Raw genomic sequence first — 19,776 nt, forward strand, 5'->3', positions numbered from 1 at the left:
AATAAATTCCCAGGGACTTTATAATAAGTATAGATTCCCTTAAAATAACACAGAGAAAAGGAAGGAAAAGCAGAATTTAGGACAGAATCTAACCTTAGACCCACATTGGATGCCACTTTCTCAGTGGCAAAGTGTGAAGGTTTCAGGGGTGTGGGTGACTCAGAGAGAGAAGAATGATGGACTGGATGAGTTGTTTCTTGGGCTCAAGGTTTTGACTGTCTGGGTAGTTAGTTTTGGTTTCTGATTGGGGTTATCTGCAGTGTCAGATATTGAATCTACAACTTCCTGCGTGGTGGGCCAGGATGCTTCCACTGATAGACACGCACAGCCTTCTTAGGCTCCTTGTAGATCCAAATGCCACAGCATTTCTCTCAGAACTTACTAGCGATGTCAGATAAAGGGTGTTTGTGCCAACAGGGTTCCTGTAGGGAACAAGGCTTGCTTACTATCTACCACTTACACAGTCACAGAAGAAAAACAGACTTATTTATGAGTCAATCTAAAATACTAGGATTAGGGTAAATACTAATTACCATTACTAATGAATACCTTTTTTTTCAGCAACTGTCCCCATACATTCAAACATAGGGCTGGTAATTATGTACTTGGGTTCACACAGTTGTTCCATAAGTAATAAAAAAGTAGAATATTTAATTAAAATACACCCACTATCGTAATTCTTGGTAACTGAGTTGCTGAATTATTTAAGAATGTGTTCATAATAGAACATGCAAAGAATTTAAGTTAATTTGAGTCTTTATATATATTCTTGGATATGGACACACAACTTGGTTATCTCAGCTATCATAGGAAATATGCTAACACACGGTGTTTTAATTTGACATAAATGGAAACAATTTAGTGCAGCAACATTGAAAAAGAAGTAGAAATGGATAAGGTATAGTCCTTTTAACCAAAAGTATGAGATCAAGTAAAAGTGTGTGTGTGTGTGTGTGTGTGTGTGTGTGTGTAATTATTTATATATATATATACATATATATATATGTATACATATAATACAAACACAACAAATAAAGGGTAAGCTTTATTAAAACAAGAGACTATATTAGGAGAAAAAGAGTCCTGTTTCAGATTTGTGACAAAATTGCCTCCACTCCTATTATGTGTGCGAATGTTTCTTTCATTGTGAAAAGTTTTTGCTAGATACTGTAGCATAAGACTGTATTCAGTGTATTACACTTACACTTGAGACATACTGACTTTGAAAGTAATAAGACATTGACATTTTTATAAAAATCAAGAGCCCATTAGAAGCCATCCAAACCAAAGAAGCCATAACATTACTTCTTCCTTGATGTCCTCCTCCACAAACAACACAGAGACAGAAATAGCAGAAGAGTATACCAAGGATTCGTGTGACCATTCGTCAACTGAGTCCTATACACAGGGATTGCTTGCAACATTCAGGGACCAGTAGTACTATTTCAGTTTGCTGTTCTGAGACTTACAATAGAAAATTTAAAATGTGAATTTTAACACAAGAACACATTCACTGTATTCTACAAGGGGGTGCTAAGCAAAGCCAGTGTGTGGAGAGGGGAGGATTCAGGGATGCTGCAGGGAAAACTTTGATGGTGAACTCATGGATTCAGTTTGTAAATGACCTTAAAATCCTTCTAGACCAATAAGTTTACATTGAGGCCAGTTACAGAGAATTTGGCTATCAAAGAAGAGCAGATAACATTTAGGGTTTCTAAGCCAGAAAGTAGTATGGTCAAAGAGTTGCTCCCTAAAAATTACTTCCCTAAAATGTGCAGTATTGATTCCAAAGCCGGAAAGAGAGGAGGCAGTCAGCCTAGACCAGCTCCTTCAGATGTTGGAGTTCTCCTCAGCAGTCACAATCAAATCAAGCTGTCTTTATGGATTCTCTCTCCTTGCAATGAGCCCTAAAGCCTTCAGTTTGTGCCTGTACTGTATAACCAGACTGGTGTCACAGGCAGGTCTTTGTTGCTCCTCCAGCAATGTCTGTACTTTGATAACAGATGGTGTGCTGTACACAGTTTATTTCTTCTACCATTGATAATACCAAACACAAAGTTGAAGGTAGTTTCTTAAGAAATACATTGTTGTTGGTTTGTTTGTTTGGGGTAAGGGATGTGACTGCCCCTGGGCGCTGTGCATGTGTGGTGGTCAGAGGACAATCTGCAGGAGTTACTTCTCCCTTTTCATCATGCAGTCCTGGGGATTGAACTCAGGTCGGGCTTGGCAGTTACTGAGTCATCTCACCAGCTTCTTAAGAAACATTTTTGGGATTTTATTTTTATGCCATGCTTACGTACAATCAAGCTATCCATGTTTAGCTGCAAAAGAAATTTAAAGACTCTGAAGAAACATAGGATATGCCTATCCTCTGTAGTAAAGCAATATTTATGTGGGGACTACAAAGTGCTCAAAGTTGCTGGAATATAAAGTTGAGGAGTAGACTAGAGAGGGCTGATGACCATGAACCAAGCTGAAGTTATAATAGGAAGACAGGGATAGAAGACTTTGGAAGTCAGGTTAATTAATTCAGAATCTATCCTGAAAGCAATGGAGAATCCCCCAAAGAGTGAAAAAGACTAGGACAGGAGGCAGGGAAACTTGTGTAGCAATATAACTGGGAGAAGAAAAGCTTTAGCAAAGCAGTGATGCTGAAGAAAGAAGTTAAACTCAGAAACACAACATGGAAATCAAACCAAATCGCGTTGACAAGGACAGAGAGAGGGGAGAGGGAGATAGAGAATAAGAACAGAATGGCATCTTACTTTCAGTTTAAGCAACTGAGGGAGCATCCACAGAGAGAGGAGACAAGAGAAGAACTGGAGGTTATGACATGGAAATGCCTTCTGGGGATGCTGGGTTGAGTCTTCTCTTGGACACGTAAACAAAATGTGTGGGAGGAGGCTGGACATCATGAGTAGTTCAGGAAAAAGATCCCAGAATGAAGGTCTAGATTCAGAGTCTTCCAACAGAGTTAGTAAGTGAGTATCCAGGAAGTTTGGTCAGACATAATGTGATGACTAATGAAGGAAGAAGGCTAGGGAAAAAAAGACAGCGAAAGGGCAACCCTTAAAGATGACCAAAGAAGAAAGACTAGAGTAGAAAGAGGAGAACCAGAACAGAGTGTGTGGAAGAACGTAGGCCACTGAAGCAAAGGGCCCAACTTCATCAATAAGGAGTACTCAAGGGTGTCAAATGACAGACGCTGGGTTGTCCATTGTTAAACTATTGTCTTAGACAAAAGCATTCATAATACAGTGCTGCAGCAGAGACCAGACTGGGGCAGGGGAGTTAAAAAGTGAAAGGTCAAAGGGGGAGAAGAGCAGAAGGTATGTAGTCTCTGGAGACTTCATCAGAAGCATGGGCTCTGGAATTACGTCAGTGCATCCCTCCAGCCCCAGACCACTTCTTTTTGACAAAAGAGACATGGAAACAGAAGTGTCAGCAACCCATAGATGGATATAGGCTCAGAGGCAGCAGAGAACCTTTCTCTGTAGTCTAGTGGCAGACCTTGGGCTCATCCTGGGGTAATGGAAAGACCAAATTTCCCTTCCTCTCCTATAGCCACCACTATAGGACACCACCAAGCCAGCAGCAAAATAGGACTCATGGATGAAGGACACCATGGCCACAGCTGAATCCAGTGTACTAAAAATCTGGACTATGCATTATAATAGCTGATGGGCAAGTGTGGCCATTAAATTGAAACTTCGCTTCTGTTCCATTAGCTATTTCAGTAGAGTGTTTCAACTTCTTGGTAGCCATGTGTAGCTAGTGGATATGACATTTATCAGCACACTATAAGCGTGTCTGTCATTTCTAAGCTTGTTGGGCACGCTGCTGTGGGGTGAAGAAGAAGCTCTGTCAGAATGTTCTTTCAGGTTACTACTAAAAGACAAGACCATTCCTCAGAGGCCCAGGAGTGACACTTACCATTTATGGCTCTGGTTCCATCTAACCAGATTGAATCAAAAAGCAGTGAAGGGCTTCTAAAGGACCTTCAGGGAGTTTCTAGGTAAATATTATATTGAAAATCTTATGGGATTGCATTACAAGACTGGAAAGAAGGACCACTTACCCCTAAGATTCATGTGAAGAATGAAGAGAGTTCTTAAAAATGACAGTTGTTGTTTGGTGCTGAGACTCCAATTGACCCATCTACAATACATTGAAGACTCAGGAAATCGCAAAATTGCAGCAACATCAAGGGGTATACAATCGTGTGTGTGTGTGTGTGTGTGTGTGTGTGTGTGTGTGTGTGTGTGTAACAAAGAGAGAGAAGAGAGGGGGAAAGGAGGGAGGGAAAGGAGGGAAGGAGGGAGGGAGGGAGGGAGGGAGGGAGAGAGAGAGAGAGAGAGAGAGAGAGAGAGAGAGAGAGAGAGAGAGAACTCGCCAAGGGACCAGGACACCTGCTGCCAGGTAGACATAACAGGAAAGCTGTACCCACCAAATCTCACAGTATGGCTACCTGAATATGACCTGCATGATGATGACATCACCAGCTGACGTGCTAATAACCCAAATGGCAGCACACTCATAGGGCCCCAACCTTTAACGGTTGACAGAAGGGAAGTTTTTTTCCCCAGGAATAATCTCTGCAATGGGTGATATAGTCCACACTGGCCAGTCCTATATGCATGCACATGTGAGTACCATTGAATGTACTCCGTAAGAGTGTAGGCATACATATACAACAGTTGAAGACAGTGTGAGGTTGAGAGGGAGCTGGGGAGCATGGGACGAGTTGGGGAGGAGAGAAGGATGAGTAGAAATGATATACAGTGCTCATCCAGAATTCTCAATAATGTAAAAAATTTAAAACCGGTTTCAGACTAAAAACCCACTTATCTTTAAAATGACGCTTGGAACACTGGACTTTATAACTCTCTTGAATGGGTGATGCTCTTTTATCTTAAAAAATTATTAGGGGCTGGGGATTTAGCTCAGTGGTAGAGCGCTTACCTAGGAAGCGCAAGGCCCTGGGTTCGGTCCCCAGCTCCGAAAAAAAAGAACCAAAAAAAAATTATTTATTTTGGGGGGTTATAATATAATTTCATCATTCCCCTCTCCCTTTCCTCCCTCCAAACCATCCATATACCCCTCTTTCTCTCTTGCAAATTCATGACCTCTTTAATTAATTGTTGTCACATACATATATGTGTGTGTGTATATATATATATATATATATATATATATATATGTTTCTCAATACAAAAATACAACCTGTTCAATACATAATGTTATTTGTGTGTATGTTTTCAGGGCTGATCTTTCGGCAATGGGTAACCAATCAGTGTGCTCTCTCTCAGGGAAGACTCTGTCTCCCACTCTCTGCACCCTTTACGCTGAAGTAAAGGAAACCCTTTCAGTGTCTTCTCAATTTGCCCAAACTTAAGAGTTCTACCTGATAACCATCCCAGTCAGGGACCAAACATTCAAACATTTTATCCCTAAACTTGGATATGAGTCAAAAGCAAAACAAAACAAAAACAAAAACAAAACACCCTGAAAAACCCAAAACAACAACAAAAGAAACAAAAACCCCTCTTATACCCTGTTAGTCAAGCTTTGGCTGCACAGGAGAGGGGACACTCTTGTGTGAAGAGTAGACAAGGAATGCCATTGCTCTACAAGTTACTTTGCTGTAGGGAAACATGAAAGAAAAATGAATGTAGCAGGGAAAGGCTCTGTCCTGCTGGCTCTGGCGTTTAGTGGAAGGTTTAAACTCGCTGCCTTTGATAAATGGCCACAGAGGCATTCCTTGGATCAGGAAAGGGACACAGTGAGGGTCCCCCAGCCCCCAGCATTTTCATGGTGCTCACATAACAAGATCTGAAGTAAGCTCACTGTATCGTTTCAAGTGTGAGAAAACAGGTGTTCAGATCTCCTCAGCAGACGGGAAGCTAAACTGACCTTGGGGTCTGCTGCTTACCGTGGGGGGATGTGTCTTTAATGGTCCATGGCTGGGGCTTTGCTTCTCTTGAACCACGAACTGCATAAATCTCAGGGACTTGAGAGGCAATTTGTGTCCAAGAATGGACGCAAGAAGGGCACAAGAATTTGAACTTTCACTTCCCAAGACATTCGGCGAAGGCATTTGCCCTTCTGTTCAAACAGTGTGACTGCTGGGAATGCTGGGAACTGACAGACAACTGGCCCAGGTCTTATTTTCTCAAATAGCAAAGATGAGGTAGGTTACCTCAGAAAATATAATTTAGAAGATTTGTTTTCCCCAACGAGGAAGAAGGACACATTAAAATCTCTTAAGTCATGAGGAAAGTTGATATTTTCATCTGAAATGTTGAACTTTTAGGTTCAGAAATTATATTGTTATAGTTGAAATACCAAGTTTTAGAAGTCAGGAAATTCCAAGGCCAGCCTTCAGCAGAGCTTACTGAGGCTTATTGCACATGGCACATATTTTATGACCCACAGTTAACAAACAACTGTGAGGGTGGAAAAAGAAGCCTTTCAGTGGAGAATAGATTTTGTGGCAGCAAGAACCCTGAGATGTTCTGAACACTGCCCTAAAAGTAAAGATTCTGTTAGTCTAATTTTAGCATTTGCTTTTCCTTAAAAAAACAACAACAACAAAACTTTACATCAAAAAGTCAGATCCGTTGCAAACGTCACACGTGCCTACATCTATCACCATCCCACAAACCTGAGAGCTGGTGCTCTCGTGACAGCTCCCTGAAACTCTTAGGAACCAGGAGCCTATTTTCTTCAGTCCTAGACCTTTCTTTTCTATCTTTGGAACTAAGAAATACTTACATAATTCTCTTCAAATATGGCTTGATTTTTCCTCCTTGATGGAAACAGCATTCCTGCCAACTTTAAAATTTATAGCTACGACCATATTTTTTTAATTTTAAAAGCACAGAAAATACCACAATCCTTCAAAGTGATTTTGAAATGAACATTTCCCCATCTTCATTATTACCTCACATCACACTGAAATGTACCCCGCATACAAATGGAAAGAACATTTACCTTTGATTCTTAGGGAAAAAACATTATCTTTGATGGGATTACTAGAAAAAACGAGGGATAGGATAAACAGAGCTAAATCTCATCAAGTGTGCTGTATGCGTCTAATGAAATAGCATGCTGAGAGACATTCCTATGTAGTTAATACATATCAATGAAAATTAAGTATTGTCTTTGGAATAATGAGATTAGCACCTAAAAATATTCCAGAGGCAATCATACGTAAGTTATTGTAACTTTAATACAAAGTAAAACAGCAGGGCTGGGGAGATAGTTCAGTGGGTAACAGTATTTGCCATGCAAGGATGGGGACTTCAGTTCAAATCCTCAGCCCCAACTCACACAACCACTCATGGCTAGAGGTGCCAATAACCCTAGCATTGGGAGCCTACAATAGATGAATCCCTGGAACTCACTGGCCAGCCAGCCTAGCATGGAATGGTAAGCGTCCTGTTCAGACACCATGTCTTAACAAAAGAGTAAGTCGCAGAATGATAGAGGACAGCCGACTCCATCCTCTGGCCTTGCATATGTGTGCATGGGCACATGACCCCACATGCCTACCATACGCTATATATACCACAAATATACATACAGACTTGTACTGTATAGTACACACTCACACACACACACACACACACACACACACACACTCACACACCCCACCACACCACACCACAAACATACATTATTTTAAAGAAAAAGAACCGTGAGTCCTGTGATCAAGTTATTTTGTTCTTATGTATGAGAAGGTAAATGGGGGGAGAGGAGAACAGGGCAGACAGAGAAGTAGAGGGGGGAGACAGGGAGAGGGATAGAGTGGGGAGAAGGGAGGGAAGGAGAGAGAGAAACTTCAACAGACTACTCCATAGTTTCCTAACACATTTCCATCTAATTTGTAATTTCATTGATTATCTTCTGACAATTCTCAGATGAACATAAGACAGAGATTATTCCTTGTTTGTTAAATCAGTAAGGGGGGAGGGGGAACCTGACCTGGCAGCTGGTTTCCTAGACCAGTTTTTTAAAAGAAAGTTTGGGGGGAGAACCACACAGCATTCCAATCTTCCGGGAAAGTTTTAATAGCACATCTCCTTTTCCCCCAACAAAATACAGCCCAACCCACTGGCAATCAGAACCATCCCCGGGATCACAGAGACAGTGCAAGAACGCTGTATCTAAAAGTTCTAGACCTGAACATTTTCTTTGAAAAACCTAAAAAATCAATATAATAATGTATCCATACCTGCAGCCTCTGAGGCAAAAATACACTGAAATTTATTGGAAAAAGAAATAATTCTAGCCTATCAAAAGAAAGAAAGCGAAGGACAGAGAGTGATTGGTAGATAGACAGAGGGGTAGGGAGGTAGGTAAGTGGAAAAGTTGGTAAGTAGGTGGGCAGGTGGGTAAATAGGTAGATTGTTAGGTAGCACGATGGGTAGATAGGTAAGTGGGTAGGGTAGGTAGGTGGGCAGGTAGATAGATGGGTAGGTAGGTCGCTATTGATCTAGGAAAGAGGAGTAATATAGCAGGGTGGGGTTGCACACACCTGTAAACTCAGCAGTGGTGAAGCGGAGGAAGGAAGATCAAGAGTTCAAGGCCATCTTTGGCTGCATAAAGAGTCTGAGGCAAGCATGGACTACATGAGACTATATCTCAAAGGACAAAAACTCACAATGTTCAGTAAAGTTTAAATTGTAACAATGATTCTGTGATACTTTTAAGCCTTGAGTCTTCTCAAAAGGCACTGAGCTTTGGTCCATCTTCTTGACTTGGGGTATGCCTTGAGCTAGCAACATAACAACCTTTTTGCTTTTGACACACAGCACCTCGCTTACTTACACAGCTGTCATATGTCTGTAAGACACTAATTGGTGTTTTCCCATCACAAAAACCAACACTGAAGGCAGCCTTCCTGTTCTTTCTAATGATGTAAAGATACCATCCATCTTTTAAACTCCTCAGAGAAGTCAGTGAGACAATTGAACAGCTTGTCATTTTAAGGTCTTATATACATACATGTCACTTATTAGACAAACCCTCTGAAAGACAGATGATCATTTCTGTCTTTATGTCTCCTCTATAGGAACTAGACCAGAGCTGCCTGGAGTTGACTGACTGAAGGGAGAACTGTGAGAAATTCTCAGATCTTCGTCTAGACCAACGAGGGAGAGATACAGGCTGAAGGCTGAGTGATTTCACAGAATGAACTGAGCAGGAAATGAGGAGGGCCATGGGACCAAAAGGGAGAGCATAGGTCTACAGGGAAGGCTCATGTGGCAGACACCCATACAGAGTAGAGGTGGTCAGTGTAGTTGAAAGGACACTGGGTAAGGGAACATGTTTATTGTAGAGCTCTGAGATGTTCATTCACAGCACACTGATGGGAATGGCCAGGAAACATTAAACAGTGAGAACCACTGGGTGAAGAATGATTGACACCATTACTTCAGCCATGAAAGCTACAGCTTAAATTAGAGTGAGGTGCTTTCCTTTAGGTAATTGAGATTCTACTGTCTAAGACAAACCTGTAAATCTCTCGAGCCACTACTTAGTTTAGATCACATGGTCTATATATGTATTTTCTAAGTCTAGGTGTAATAAAATAAATTGGGTTGATACTCTTGTGTGTCTTATTTTCCTTTGACCCTGTCCTTGGACATGCAGTTCAGGTAAAAGCACATAACCTCTTTTCTTTTATACTTAATATAAAATAAGTGCTACTTTGTAGTCTTTAGATTGTAACGACTTGATTGGCATGTTAGAGCTACAATGGAGCTTCTTAAAACATAACACACATTGGTTCCATTGACAAGCCAAGAAAATAGTGAATTCAGACTTTTAAAACGTAACAGAATGAATGAATAATTATCTGTATGCATGACCTGTGAGGAATAGTGCTATATAAACAAAGGTATATAAATCATATACATTTTATCAAAAGTAAAATGGTCAGTTCAACAGATCAGCTGAATTTTAAAAGACATTTTTAAGGCCCCTTCACTGTGGTCTAGGGAAGTCCAAACAGCTTACTATTTTGTATCTTATGTGTGGTTAGTTCGAATTTCATTTCTATGGCTTTGTCTATGTGTTTTGAGACAGGCTCTAACTCTGTAGATCAAGCTGGTAGAATTCAGCTCACAACGATCCTCCTGACTCAACCTCCAAAAGGCTATGAGTGCAAGTGGGAACCGTTACACCCACTTTGAATTGAAGTTGATATTATTTTATACATGATACGACTTGAATTGTATTTGACATTAATTGAAGAAAGACTATCACCCTGAAATTTTAAATGTTCGATTATTGCTGTTCATCTATGGTACTTCAAACTGAGGATCATCTTCCAAAAATAATGAGTGTCGAAGACACATGACTGTGTATGTTGTACAAGAGACACAACTGCCACCTTTTCTCAAGAGAATAATAAATTTCCCTGCTCCATAACTACAGGGCTCTAGGGTAGATGGACTCAGAATTACCCTAACCCAGACTATCCCGTCAAAAGGAAGTATTGCTGTAGTAGAAATTAAAGTGTGTGTTTTTTTTTAAAGGCAGTAGGAATACATACGACAATCAGTTATCTCACGTACTTTGCAAAGCCGATGAAGTCCTCATGGTTGGTGTTAATGTAAGAGACTTGAATGTCAATCAGTAGCAGGACCTAGAAGACAGAGAGAACCACTGTTGTGATGACCCATCTTCCAAATTCTCATAGGTAAAATTCAATCATTGCTCATGTCATTTACCAGTATTTGGTGTTTTAAAAGGGATCTTTTGATTGAGATGACACATAGGTTTTTCCTTTTGAGGTCTTTTACACTCTACATATGTAAGTTAAAAATCTACATGGTGGATAAATCTGAGTCTCATGTGAAGAGAATAGCATTGTAGTTCACAGGTAGTTACTGCTTGCTGTCATAGCACAAAATCTAGAATTATTCTGTTCTTTGAAAGCAGAGGTTTTTGTTCTAAGAAAGGCAAGCATATATAAATAATATTATTCCTTGGTTTTCTGAGCCTTTTCTATTTCTTTCTCTTTTAAAACTACATTGATTTATTCACTTACTCACTTTGCATTCTGATTACAATCCCCCTTCCTCCTCTCCTCTCAATCCACCCTTACAAATCCCTCCCTCCATTACTCCCTCTCCTTTGCCTCAGAGAAGAGGAAGCCCCACCTTGGGTACCACCCGCCCTAGGACATCTAGTCCAAGCAAGACTAAGCATATTCTCTTCCAATGAAGCCAGACAAGGTAGCCCAGGTAGGGGGAAGGGGATCCAATGGCAAGGAATAGAAATCTAGTCAGCTGCTGCTCCAATTATTAGAGGAAACACATGAATACCAAGCTGCACATCTGCTACAAATGTATACCCCACCCACTATGTGCTCTTTGGTTGGTGGTTCAGTGTCATGGAGCCCCCATATGCTGAGGTTAGTTGACTCTGTTTGTCTTCTTGTGTCCTTGATCCCTCTGGCTTGATCGATTTTTATCTTTTAAGCTCCTATCTTTTAAGCAATAGGAATACTTCATTTATCAACTCCAAAAAGGAATACACAAAGAAATGCAGAACCCACAGCTTCTCCACCTTTGGCTAAGATCAAGTGAAGAAATGCAGAACCTGCTTCAGAGGAATGACATTCATTATCTGACTAAAACTTCAGCAAAAGCTCTGTTAACCCGTAATTGCCAGAGAGAGACTTTATTTATTCTGGACATTTTCAAATGAACTTCTCATTATGTTTCTTTTTGGTCCTTTAACTGTGCTTTATCCTTTTGAGGATGCTGAGACTTGGTGACAAGTAAACAAACAAACAAACAAACAACAACAACAACAAAAACGTAAGAACCCCTGCCTGGTCTATACTTTCATTTTTTTTTTGAGCCCTTTTTTCTTTTACAAGAAAAAGAAGAGGAGGAAGAGGAAGACAACAAAGAGGAAAAATATCTCTTATGTAGCCCAAGCTAGCCATAAACTTACTATGTACGCAAGGATGGTCCTCAATTCCTGACCCTTCTGCCTCTGTCTCTGGTGCTGAAGATAACACCTGAAGTTGGGGCCACTCTAGGCAAGCACTGTACCAGTTGACGTGTTTCTGAGAGCCACAGTGAAGGCCTCTCCATGGACTACCTTCACTGTCAGGGTCTTTAAAGAGCACCAGAGTCATCACGACAGATAAAAGGCACGTGCTTTCCAGAACATTCTAGGATGGGTGTTTCCTTGGTGATGTCTTCCCTCGTTCTGACTTTCCAGGACCAGGCCTCCCTATGCTCCCTATGCCATGATATGACTCTATAACACACGGGCATTATACATCACTGTAACGCCTATTATGTGTGCTTGCCACAAATGTAATGAATTGTTTGCGTCACTTTTTGGTTTGGTGGTTTTCTCAACAGAAGTGGGTACAGTCTACAGCCGTCCTCCCCAAATGCATCCAATGTCTTCAGAAGCAGGGAAAATATTTCTCTTACTTCTCATCTTATCCCCAGAACCAAGCACATATGAAATAGATGGCCAATAAATGTTTGTGGTTTTAGTTTTTTTTTTAATGATCTATGAAGCTAAAGGAATAGTCTGTTTTAATGTGAGCAATTTCTTCCCATTTAATTAGTATATGGCCAGTTATGGTCGTATTAGTACTTAGTCCTCAGTACCCAGCACCATGAGCCCTGAGGCTTTGCTTTTGTGGCTAATCTCAACTAGTCATCTGACCAAATCTTGATGAGAATCACAAAGGGACCTGCCAGAGATGGATTTAAAGGATCACTCTGGGTCTACTCCATTACTCAAAAATTAAGCCAGAGCTCAGGGACTATTATGCCATCAACATTGTATGTTCACGAAAAAAAAATTTCCATATCAGACACAAATTGTTTTTAATCTTTTGAAAACTACTGAGGAATGGTTATTAATTTACCTATAGTGTCACCCCTATTCTCCCACAAATCAAGTCAGATCCTCCGAGATATTATATTCTCCAGACTCATTTGCCAAGATTGCATACCTGTAAAGTATAATGTTTAAGTACAAGTAAATTGTTCAGGCACGAAGAGTGAAATAGCCACATGGTTGCCAGCGTAATCCACAGCTACTGTGAGCACCCTGGGCAGAGATGCACATTAACTTGGACTGCAGTTTGGAAAAGTGGAAAAAGAAAAGCTATGGCTGTTCTCGCTCATATTCCTGGAAATGGGGAGTCTGGGTTCACGCCAGGATAACAGCCAGGTTGCATGTGGGGAATGAAGAAAATGGTACTTTTTTTCTTCTTTTTTTTTTTTTCACTTTCTCAGACTTTCTCTCTGTGGTTTTATCCAGTTACTGAATAATGGTTGAAGAAAAACAAATCTGCTCCTTATAGCAGCAGTAACTCATGGAGACAGCTACTTTGACGTGCAATTAGGCATATGGAAATAGCTAAAAGGATAGCTGGCGCATATGATGTTTTAAAGACCTTTAAGAACAAAACTTGCAGATTTATGAGTTCTCATGTTTAATTTGAAGATGCTTTTTCCACCCTCAATGTTTCCTGGGCAGGGGTGGTTAACACTTTGATTTACAAAATCTTTTTAAAAGAAAGTAAATGGTAGGAATGTCTCAAAGTATTGCAAAGACATGGGAACTTGAGGGGATGGGGCACTCTGATGAGATGTTTCAACAGTACAAAGGTTCAAAACAACACACAGCCCAGCATGTAAATGGCTATCTATCCAAAATGACATGATTACATTTCCAAAACATGTTTCTCCTGTTAAGTCTAGGCCAGGAATCTAGGACCACAAGCTTCTAGAGGTGGTGACTGGATACCAGAATGGGCACTCAGGTTACTCCTTTAAGAGAGAAACTTCAAACTAGACAGAGGACTCAGTGGTTTAAAGAGCACTTGATGCATAATCATGGCGATGGGTATCTGGATCCCAGTACCCAAAATAAGCTGGGAACCCAACATATGCCTGTGCCCTAGCTGAGAGGGGTATGGGGTGGTTGGTGGAGCTTGATGCCTTCTAGGCTAGCCAAGAAAGCATTAGTCCAGTGGTTCTCAACCTTCCCAATGCTGTGACCCTTTCATACAGTTCCTCAGGTTGTAGTGACCCAAGCATAAGATTGATTTCACTGCTACTTCATAACTGCAATTTTTCTACTGCTATGGATCATAATGTAAACATGCAATATGCAAGATGTGTGATAAGTGACCTATGTGGAAGAGAGTTGTTCAACCCTAAAGGGGTCACACCCACAGGTTGAGAACCACTATACTAGCTCATATTCAGAGACTTCTGAAGGTCTAAAGAAGAACCTCTAGTCTCTGTGCAGACTTGTACACACACACACACACACACACACACACACACACACACACATAGACTCACACATGTGCTTATACACTCTCCCACATGTGAGTAAATAAATAAATACTTAAAAAAAGAGTGAGACACCCACCCCATGTCTAGCCTCCCTCTTGGAGAATGGATTAATTAGTACATCAGAGACACAGACAGAAGGTTTCCCTGCAGTCAAAACTGGGAAACCTTCTCTACCATGCCTCAAGAAGTGAATAACGGCTCAAGTTAATTCTACGGTTTTAATCTGAAAATGCTACTCACATGTTCATGCTTCAAAGCCTTACTTCATGGTGCTGTTGGGGAAGTTCTGGAACCCTGCTGTAGAGCTATCTGGCAGAAGTCACTAGGGGTGGGCCCTTGACAATTACATCCAACCCTGGTTCGAGTTTCACTCCTTGCTTCCTGGTTTGCCAGTCTGTGAACAGACTCGGTCCCTTGCTCCTTCCACCAAACTGTGAGGTTTCCCCATATCGTGCCACCATGATGGACTGTAATTCTTTGAAATTGTAAACCAACAGAAGTATTCCCTCCTTAGGCTGCTTATCCAGATGCTGTAGTCTCAATAATGCAAAAGTAACGAATACAGATAGGCACTAGAGACATACAATTGTCGTGACTCAACTGACTGTGTAGTCCCTCGGTCTTTGGAACTGGTTTGCAGGAAGGATTTGAAAATATGGAGATATGGGATTTTTAAAACCTTGAATGTTTTACATTGTACGATTATTCTGTTCTGGCAAAGAATTTGTCTGTGTTTGGCCTCTTGAACTGTTTCAGGCTGAATTAAAAAAGCAATGGACCGATTATTTGGTATGGGAACTTCAAGACAGCGTAGAATTCAGGCATGTGGTATGGCTTATTGCTAGCTGCTTTTAGTAAGATTCACAGAAAGAATTAGGAGCAAAAAAAGAAAAATATGTGGAAAAATGCTCTGGGGGGGAAGGAAAATGAGCTCACTCGCATTGGCAGGTAAACAGCTGTAGCTGTTAAAGCATTTAGAGCCCTCAGAGAAAATCCAAGTGGCTGCACAAGGTAACAGTAGGACCTCGAGAGTGTTTGGGGTACTGGGCAGATTCCAGCCATCAGAGATCCCAGCTATAGAACTTCAAACTCCCTTAGAAGACTTCCCCTTGATAAATAACAGTCACCTCTACAACATCCTGCTCGCAGGGGGCCATGTGTGAAAGTGTTCCCCAGATTCAGCCACCTAGGCCATCAGAGGTCACTACAGCCATCGCCAAAAGGCTCCTGACTACTGTTCAGGCCAGACATGTATCTCGGCATTTTCCATAAAATGCTGCAGTTTGGATCTGAAATGTCTCCTGTGGGCTTACCTTTTGAGTACTTGTTCCCCAGATAATGGTGCTATTGTGGAAGATTGCTGAAATTTTGGAGGTGGATCCTGGCTGGAAGAAGTGTGTTGCCTTGGGTGAGTCTTTGAAAGTTATGACCATGTGTTGTGCAGGGCTACCTGAGCCAAACTACTGTGTTTTTGCAATTAGGTCATGCCTGCTCACCAAAGATCATCACAGCTGGGTTTGCTGACTATTGACTTTCCCTCTTAGAAGGATTGGGGAGAGGGTCATAGGTCCCCTACCTGAATATCCTGCCAACCCGTCCAATCAGTTGTATGCAATTCTGAACTAACAGCACATGGCCTTTGAGTCTCTGAGAGAATCTCAACCTTCCTAAAGCTGTGACCCTTTAATACAGTTCTTCATGTCGTGGTGACGCCCAGCCACAAAATGATTTTTGTTGCTACTTCGTGGTCCATAGGTTGAGATCCTTTGGGCTAGAGGCTACATCTAGGAAGGAGTTCATGGAGGGGACTCCATCTACGTAACCATGGAGGCATCACCATCCACAGTGGGTAAAGACCTTCTATAGCGACTGCTTTAAGGGCACCCATTCTCCTGCCGAAAGCTACTGAGCCATTGCTCTGTAAGAAAGCCTAATAAACTCACTGGTTCCACAGAGTGAACCTTGGTAGATTTGCAACTTGGTTTGTCATTGGGACTGTAGAGGGAGAGGGGATACACAATTCGACTTCCCTCCCTTGAGTTGTTTCTGTCGTGTATTATGTTCACAGTGATGCAAAGGTAAGTAACCGGAACAAAGAACTGTGTGCAGATTCTCCATTTCACCTTTACAGATGCCCATGAGTTAACCACCGTTGTTTATCCCCAGGGTAAGGAAATTGACAGGGGTGTGTGTGTGTGTGTGTGTGTGTGTGTGTGTGTGTGTGCAAGTTGGAACCCTGGAATAACTCATCAGGTAGAGACAATGGCACTTGCCATCAAGCCTGAGCTTGATGTTTCTAACTAGCATAATGGAGAGAACTGGTTCTCACAGATTGTCTTCTGTATGTCATGGCAAACATGCACCTACACACACACACACACACACACACACACACACACATACACACACACACACGCACACCACTAAATAGTTTAAAGGAATGCAAATAACTTATGAGGTTTTACTTAGAAAGTAAGAGTTAGAACTTGGTCTTGATGTTCAGGTGGTCTAAGTTCAGAGTCTACTATCGTAACAACAATTAGACCTCCAGTGGCACAAGGAGTTAGCCTGGCATACATCACAACAATGACGTAGGGATTTACCTTGACTCAACCATCGCCTTTCTGAATCCTTATCGCTATGACTGCCTCTGAGTAGCCCTAGACCACACCCCACACACTCTCGTGTAGCTTCTCAAGATGTTCTAAATGCACAGCACTATCAGGCTGCTGGGACTGCTAGGATCAGACTCCGATGTCGATACTGTGCCTGACTCTTTGATGTTAACGTGGCATAAAATAAGTATATCCCAGCCAGAAGTACTGCCTTTTGTCCTGGTCACTTCAGAAGCTTATGTCTTCTGATGTATATCCTTGGCTCTGCAAGCCAGGATGGGCTTCAGTTAGAAAGTCTAGGATAAACCTAAGTCGTGTAGTCACCGATCTGTCGCTCACACTCTTGAGTTTTGTGAACTCTGGGGCTGGTTCTTGGACACTGGCACCTGGATGTTCCAAAGCAAATGCTAAACTGAACATGTCATTTTAGCAAAACAGAAAAAAAAATGAAAGTATGAAGAGTCAATGTGAAAACGTCAACACCTAACCTATGTAAGGTCACAAAGATGGTTAAAACAACATATTACTTTTTTCCTCAATATTATTTTTACTTAGGAACCCTATGAATATACCATCATTTGAATGTTATGGCATAAAAACACAAGTTATTTATTTATGGTCATGCATATAGTTGAAAACTTTGAGAGCAGGTCTGAGATGGGCTGTTTTTTGATACAACCTAGTGTCGGGGGCCCTGGTCAGATGAGTGGGGTGGAGCAAGGAAGAACCACATAGCCACTTCTCTCTGTTCTTGGCTGAGAGAACGAAGGAGCTGCTTCTGGTCTCAGGCACCTTGGGAGTTCTGCAGTGATGGACTACGGCCTGGAACCGCAGGCCAAAAGAAATCCTTTCTCTCCTAAGCTGCTTTTCAGCTGGCTTATTTTATCACAGCAAAATCAATGAAACTGAGACAGACTCTCATGTAGCCTAGCTTGGCCTTGAACTGGCTAGCTACATAACAGAGAATGAACTTGAATTCCTAATTCTTCTGCCTCTACTTCCTACGTGCTGCAATTACAGGCATGTGCATTAGATTTTATAGAACTAAGTTTTATTGGTCCATTACACGGGGAGAGGGGAACTCTCGTTTGGGACTATATGTCTGGTCCCTGGCTTCGTTTCCCTGGCTCGTGAGTTAATGTTGGCTAAGTTACAATACCTCTATTTTCTACTTTGGGCTGCTATTCAAGATCGTAAAAGCTGGAAAACAAGTGGAAATTATAAATAGTGGGTAATTAATTTTCAAAGCACGCTGATAAAAAGTAGTAACAATGAGTCCTGAGCTTAAGCAGAGAAATGGTTTTCACTGGGGTCCCTCGCAAATGTCACAGCCTGCCAAGCTTCCAACACTCTCCCCTCACTTCCTGCTTCCACTGTCCATCTGCACTGACTCTATGAAAGCCACGTGTGTCTCTCTTTTTGCAGTTTCTACTATCTCTCTTTTTCTTTCCTCTTTTTCTTTTTGTCCCTTCCTCGACTCAGCTGAGCATCACAAAACTCTTGGAATACTGACTTCCGGAGGTGCTCGGAGACCATATAGCAGGGCATCCCATTTCTGCCCAGGGGAGGAGGGACCACAAGCAACAGTTCTGAGAGGTGATTTTCACAAGAACATGCTGTTATTTGGGAGAGAACACATGGCTTAAGTCCAGTGTTCCCTCCTCACGATGCTTGCGGCTGTGTTATGGAAGACCATTTGAAAGCCAGGATTTTCCACTATCGTGCTGATAAGTAACCAAGAAAAAGCCACTTGACATGAGACTTTGTTATTCTTTTCTCAAATAAGTATCCTCCCTTAAAAACAATCTCTCTGAATCAGACAGCTAGGGTTGGAAGATACTTTCAAGGCCATTTCTTATACGAGCCATGTGAATTTGCAAGATGGTTCTGAATGTTTAAAAGATTCATTCCTAAACATCTTTCCTCAACGTACATTTCACGGGAAAGCTCATAGAAACCTGTAAGTAAAACATTAAGAATTTTTTAATACACTGCCGCACATATGCACAGCCATTAATATGTGAGAAACCCATCTGAAAGGAAAAATGCATTATGGATACTTGGTTATCCGTGAGCTGTGCGTATGTGCTAGAAAGGTACACAGGATGGTCATAGAAGGTGGAAGGGAAAAATAAGGGAGCTGACTATTTGGGAAGCAGGCTGTACTTAGTTGTTGATTTGTTCACTGAGACCGAGTCTTACACTGCAGCTCATGCTGGCCTCAGACTTGCGGCTAATCCCCCTACCTCTGCCTCTCCAGAGCTAAGATTGTGTGTGAGCCCCTATACCTGACTCTGTAATTCTATTAATGATTTAAAAAGTTTAGATTTCTGGGTTGGATTCTTGTTTACATTTTAGCATGCATGAGGTATTAGTACAGTAGTAATATATCTAACTTATAAAAGGCAAATATGAAGTTGTTATAACCTTCAGTGTTCCTTCATTGAGGTCTAAGGCCAACCAACACCTTGGTAAAATCCTTCCACTCCCCACAAAGGACCTGGCCACCAGGCAGGCTCTCACTCACCTGGTCCTTGGTCTTTCCTTCTCGCTCACGGATGTGGTTAGCAACAATCCTTTCTGTTTCTTCACAAAGTCTGGGGAAGTTGGCCAGCTGTCAAGAAAACATGTCTGGGTATTAATACCATACAAACGGCTGTACCACAGAAACAGAAACAGAGATGTGTGGTGTCCTTATAGAGGCTACTCTTTCTGAGAGCGAAAGAGAGACACGAACTTCTGAAGGAGAAAAACCTCAGCAGCCCTGTCATCTATGAGGAGATGCCCCCTGTCATCTGTGAGGA

General features: G+C 41.6%; 1 protein-coding gene across 11 annotated transcripts in view; it reads right to left on the reverse strand.

The window, feature by feature from the left end:
• Window positions 1–19,776, reverse strand: part of Dnm3 (dynamin 3) — a 478,966-nt gene that overhangs the window by 278,811 nt on the left and 180,379 nt on the right. For all 11 annotated transcript variants that reach the window (XM_063272014.1, XM_063272015.1, XM_006250141.5 and 8 more), the window contains exons 11-12: window positions 19,500–19,586; window positions 10,584–10,654 (exon numbers count right to left, since the gene is read on the reverse strand). In XM_063272014.1, the coding sequence (XP_063128084.1) occupies window positions 10,584–10,654; window positions 19,500–19,586 (158 nt within the window). The remainder of the gene's footprint in view (window positions 1–10,583; window positions 10,655–19,499; window positions 19,587–19,776) is intronic.

The sequence above is a fragment of the Rattus norvegicus genome, chromosome 13, assembly GCF_036323735.1.
Source record: "Rattus norvegicus strain BN/NHsdMcwi chromosome 13, GRCr8, whole genome shotgun sequence".
Classification (NCBI taxonomy): Eukaryota; Metazoa; Chordata; class Mammalia; order Rodentia; family Muridae; genus Rattus; species Rattus norvegicus.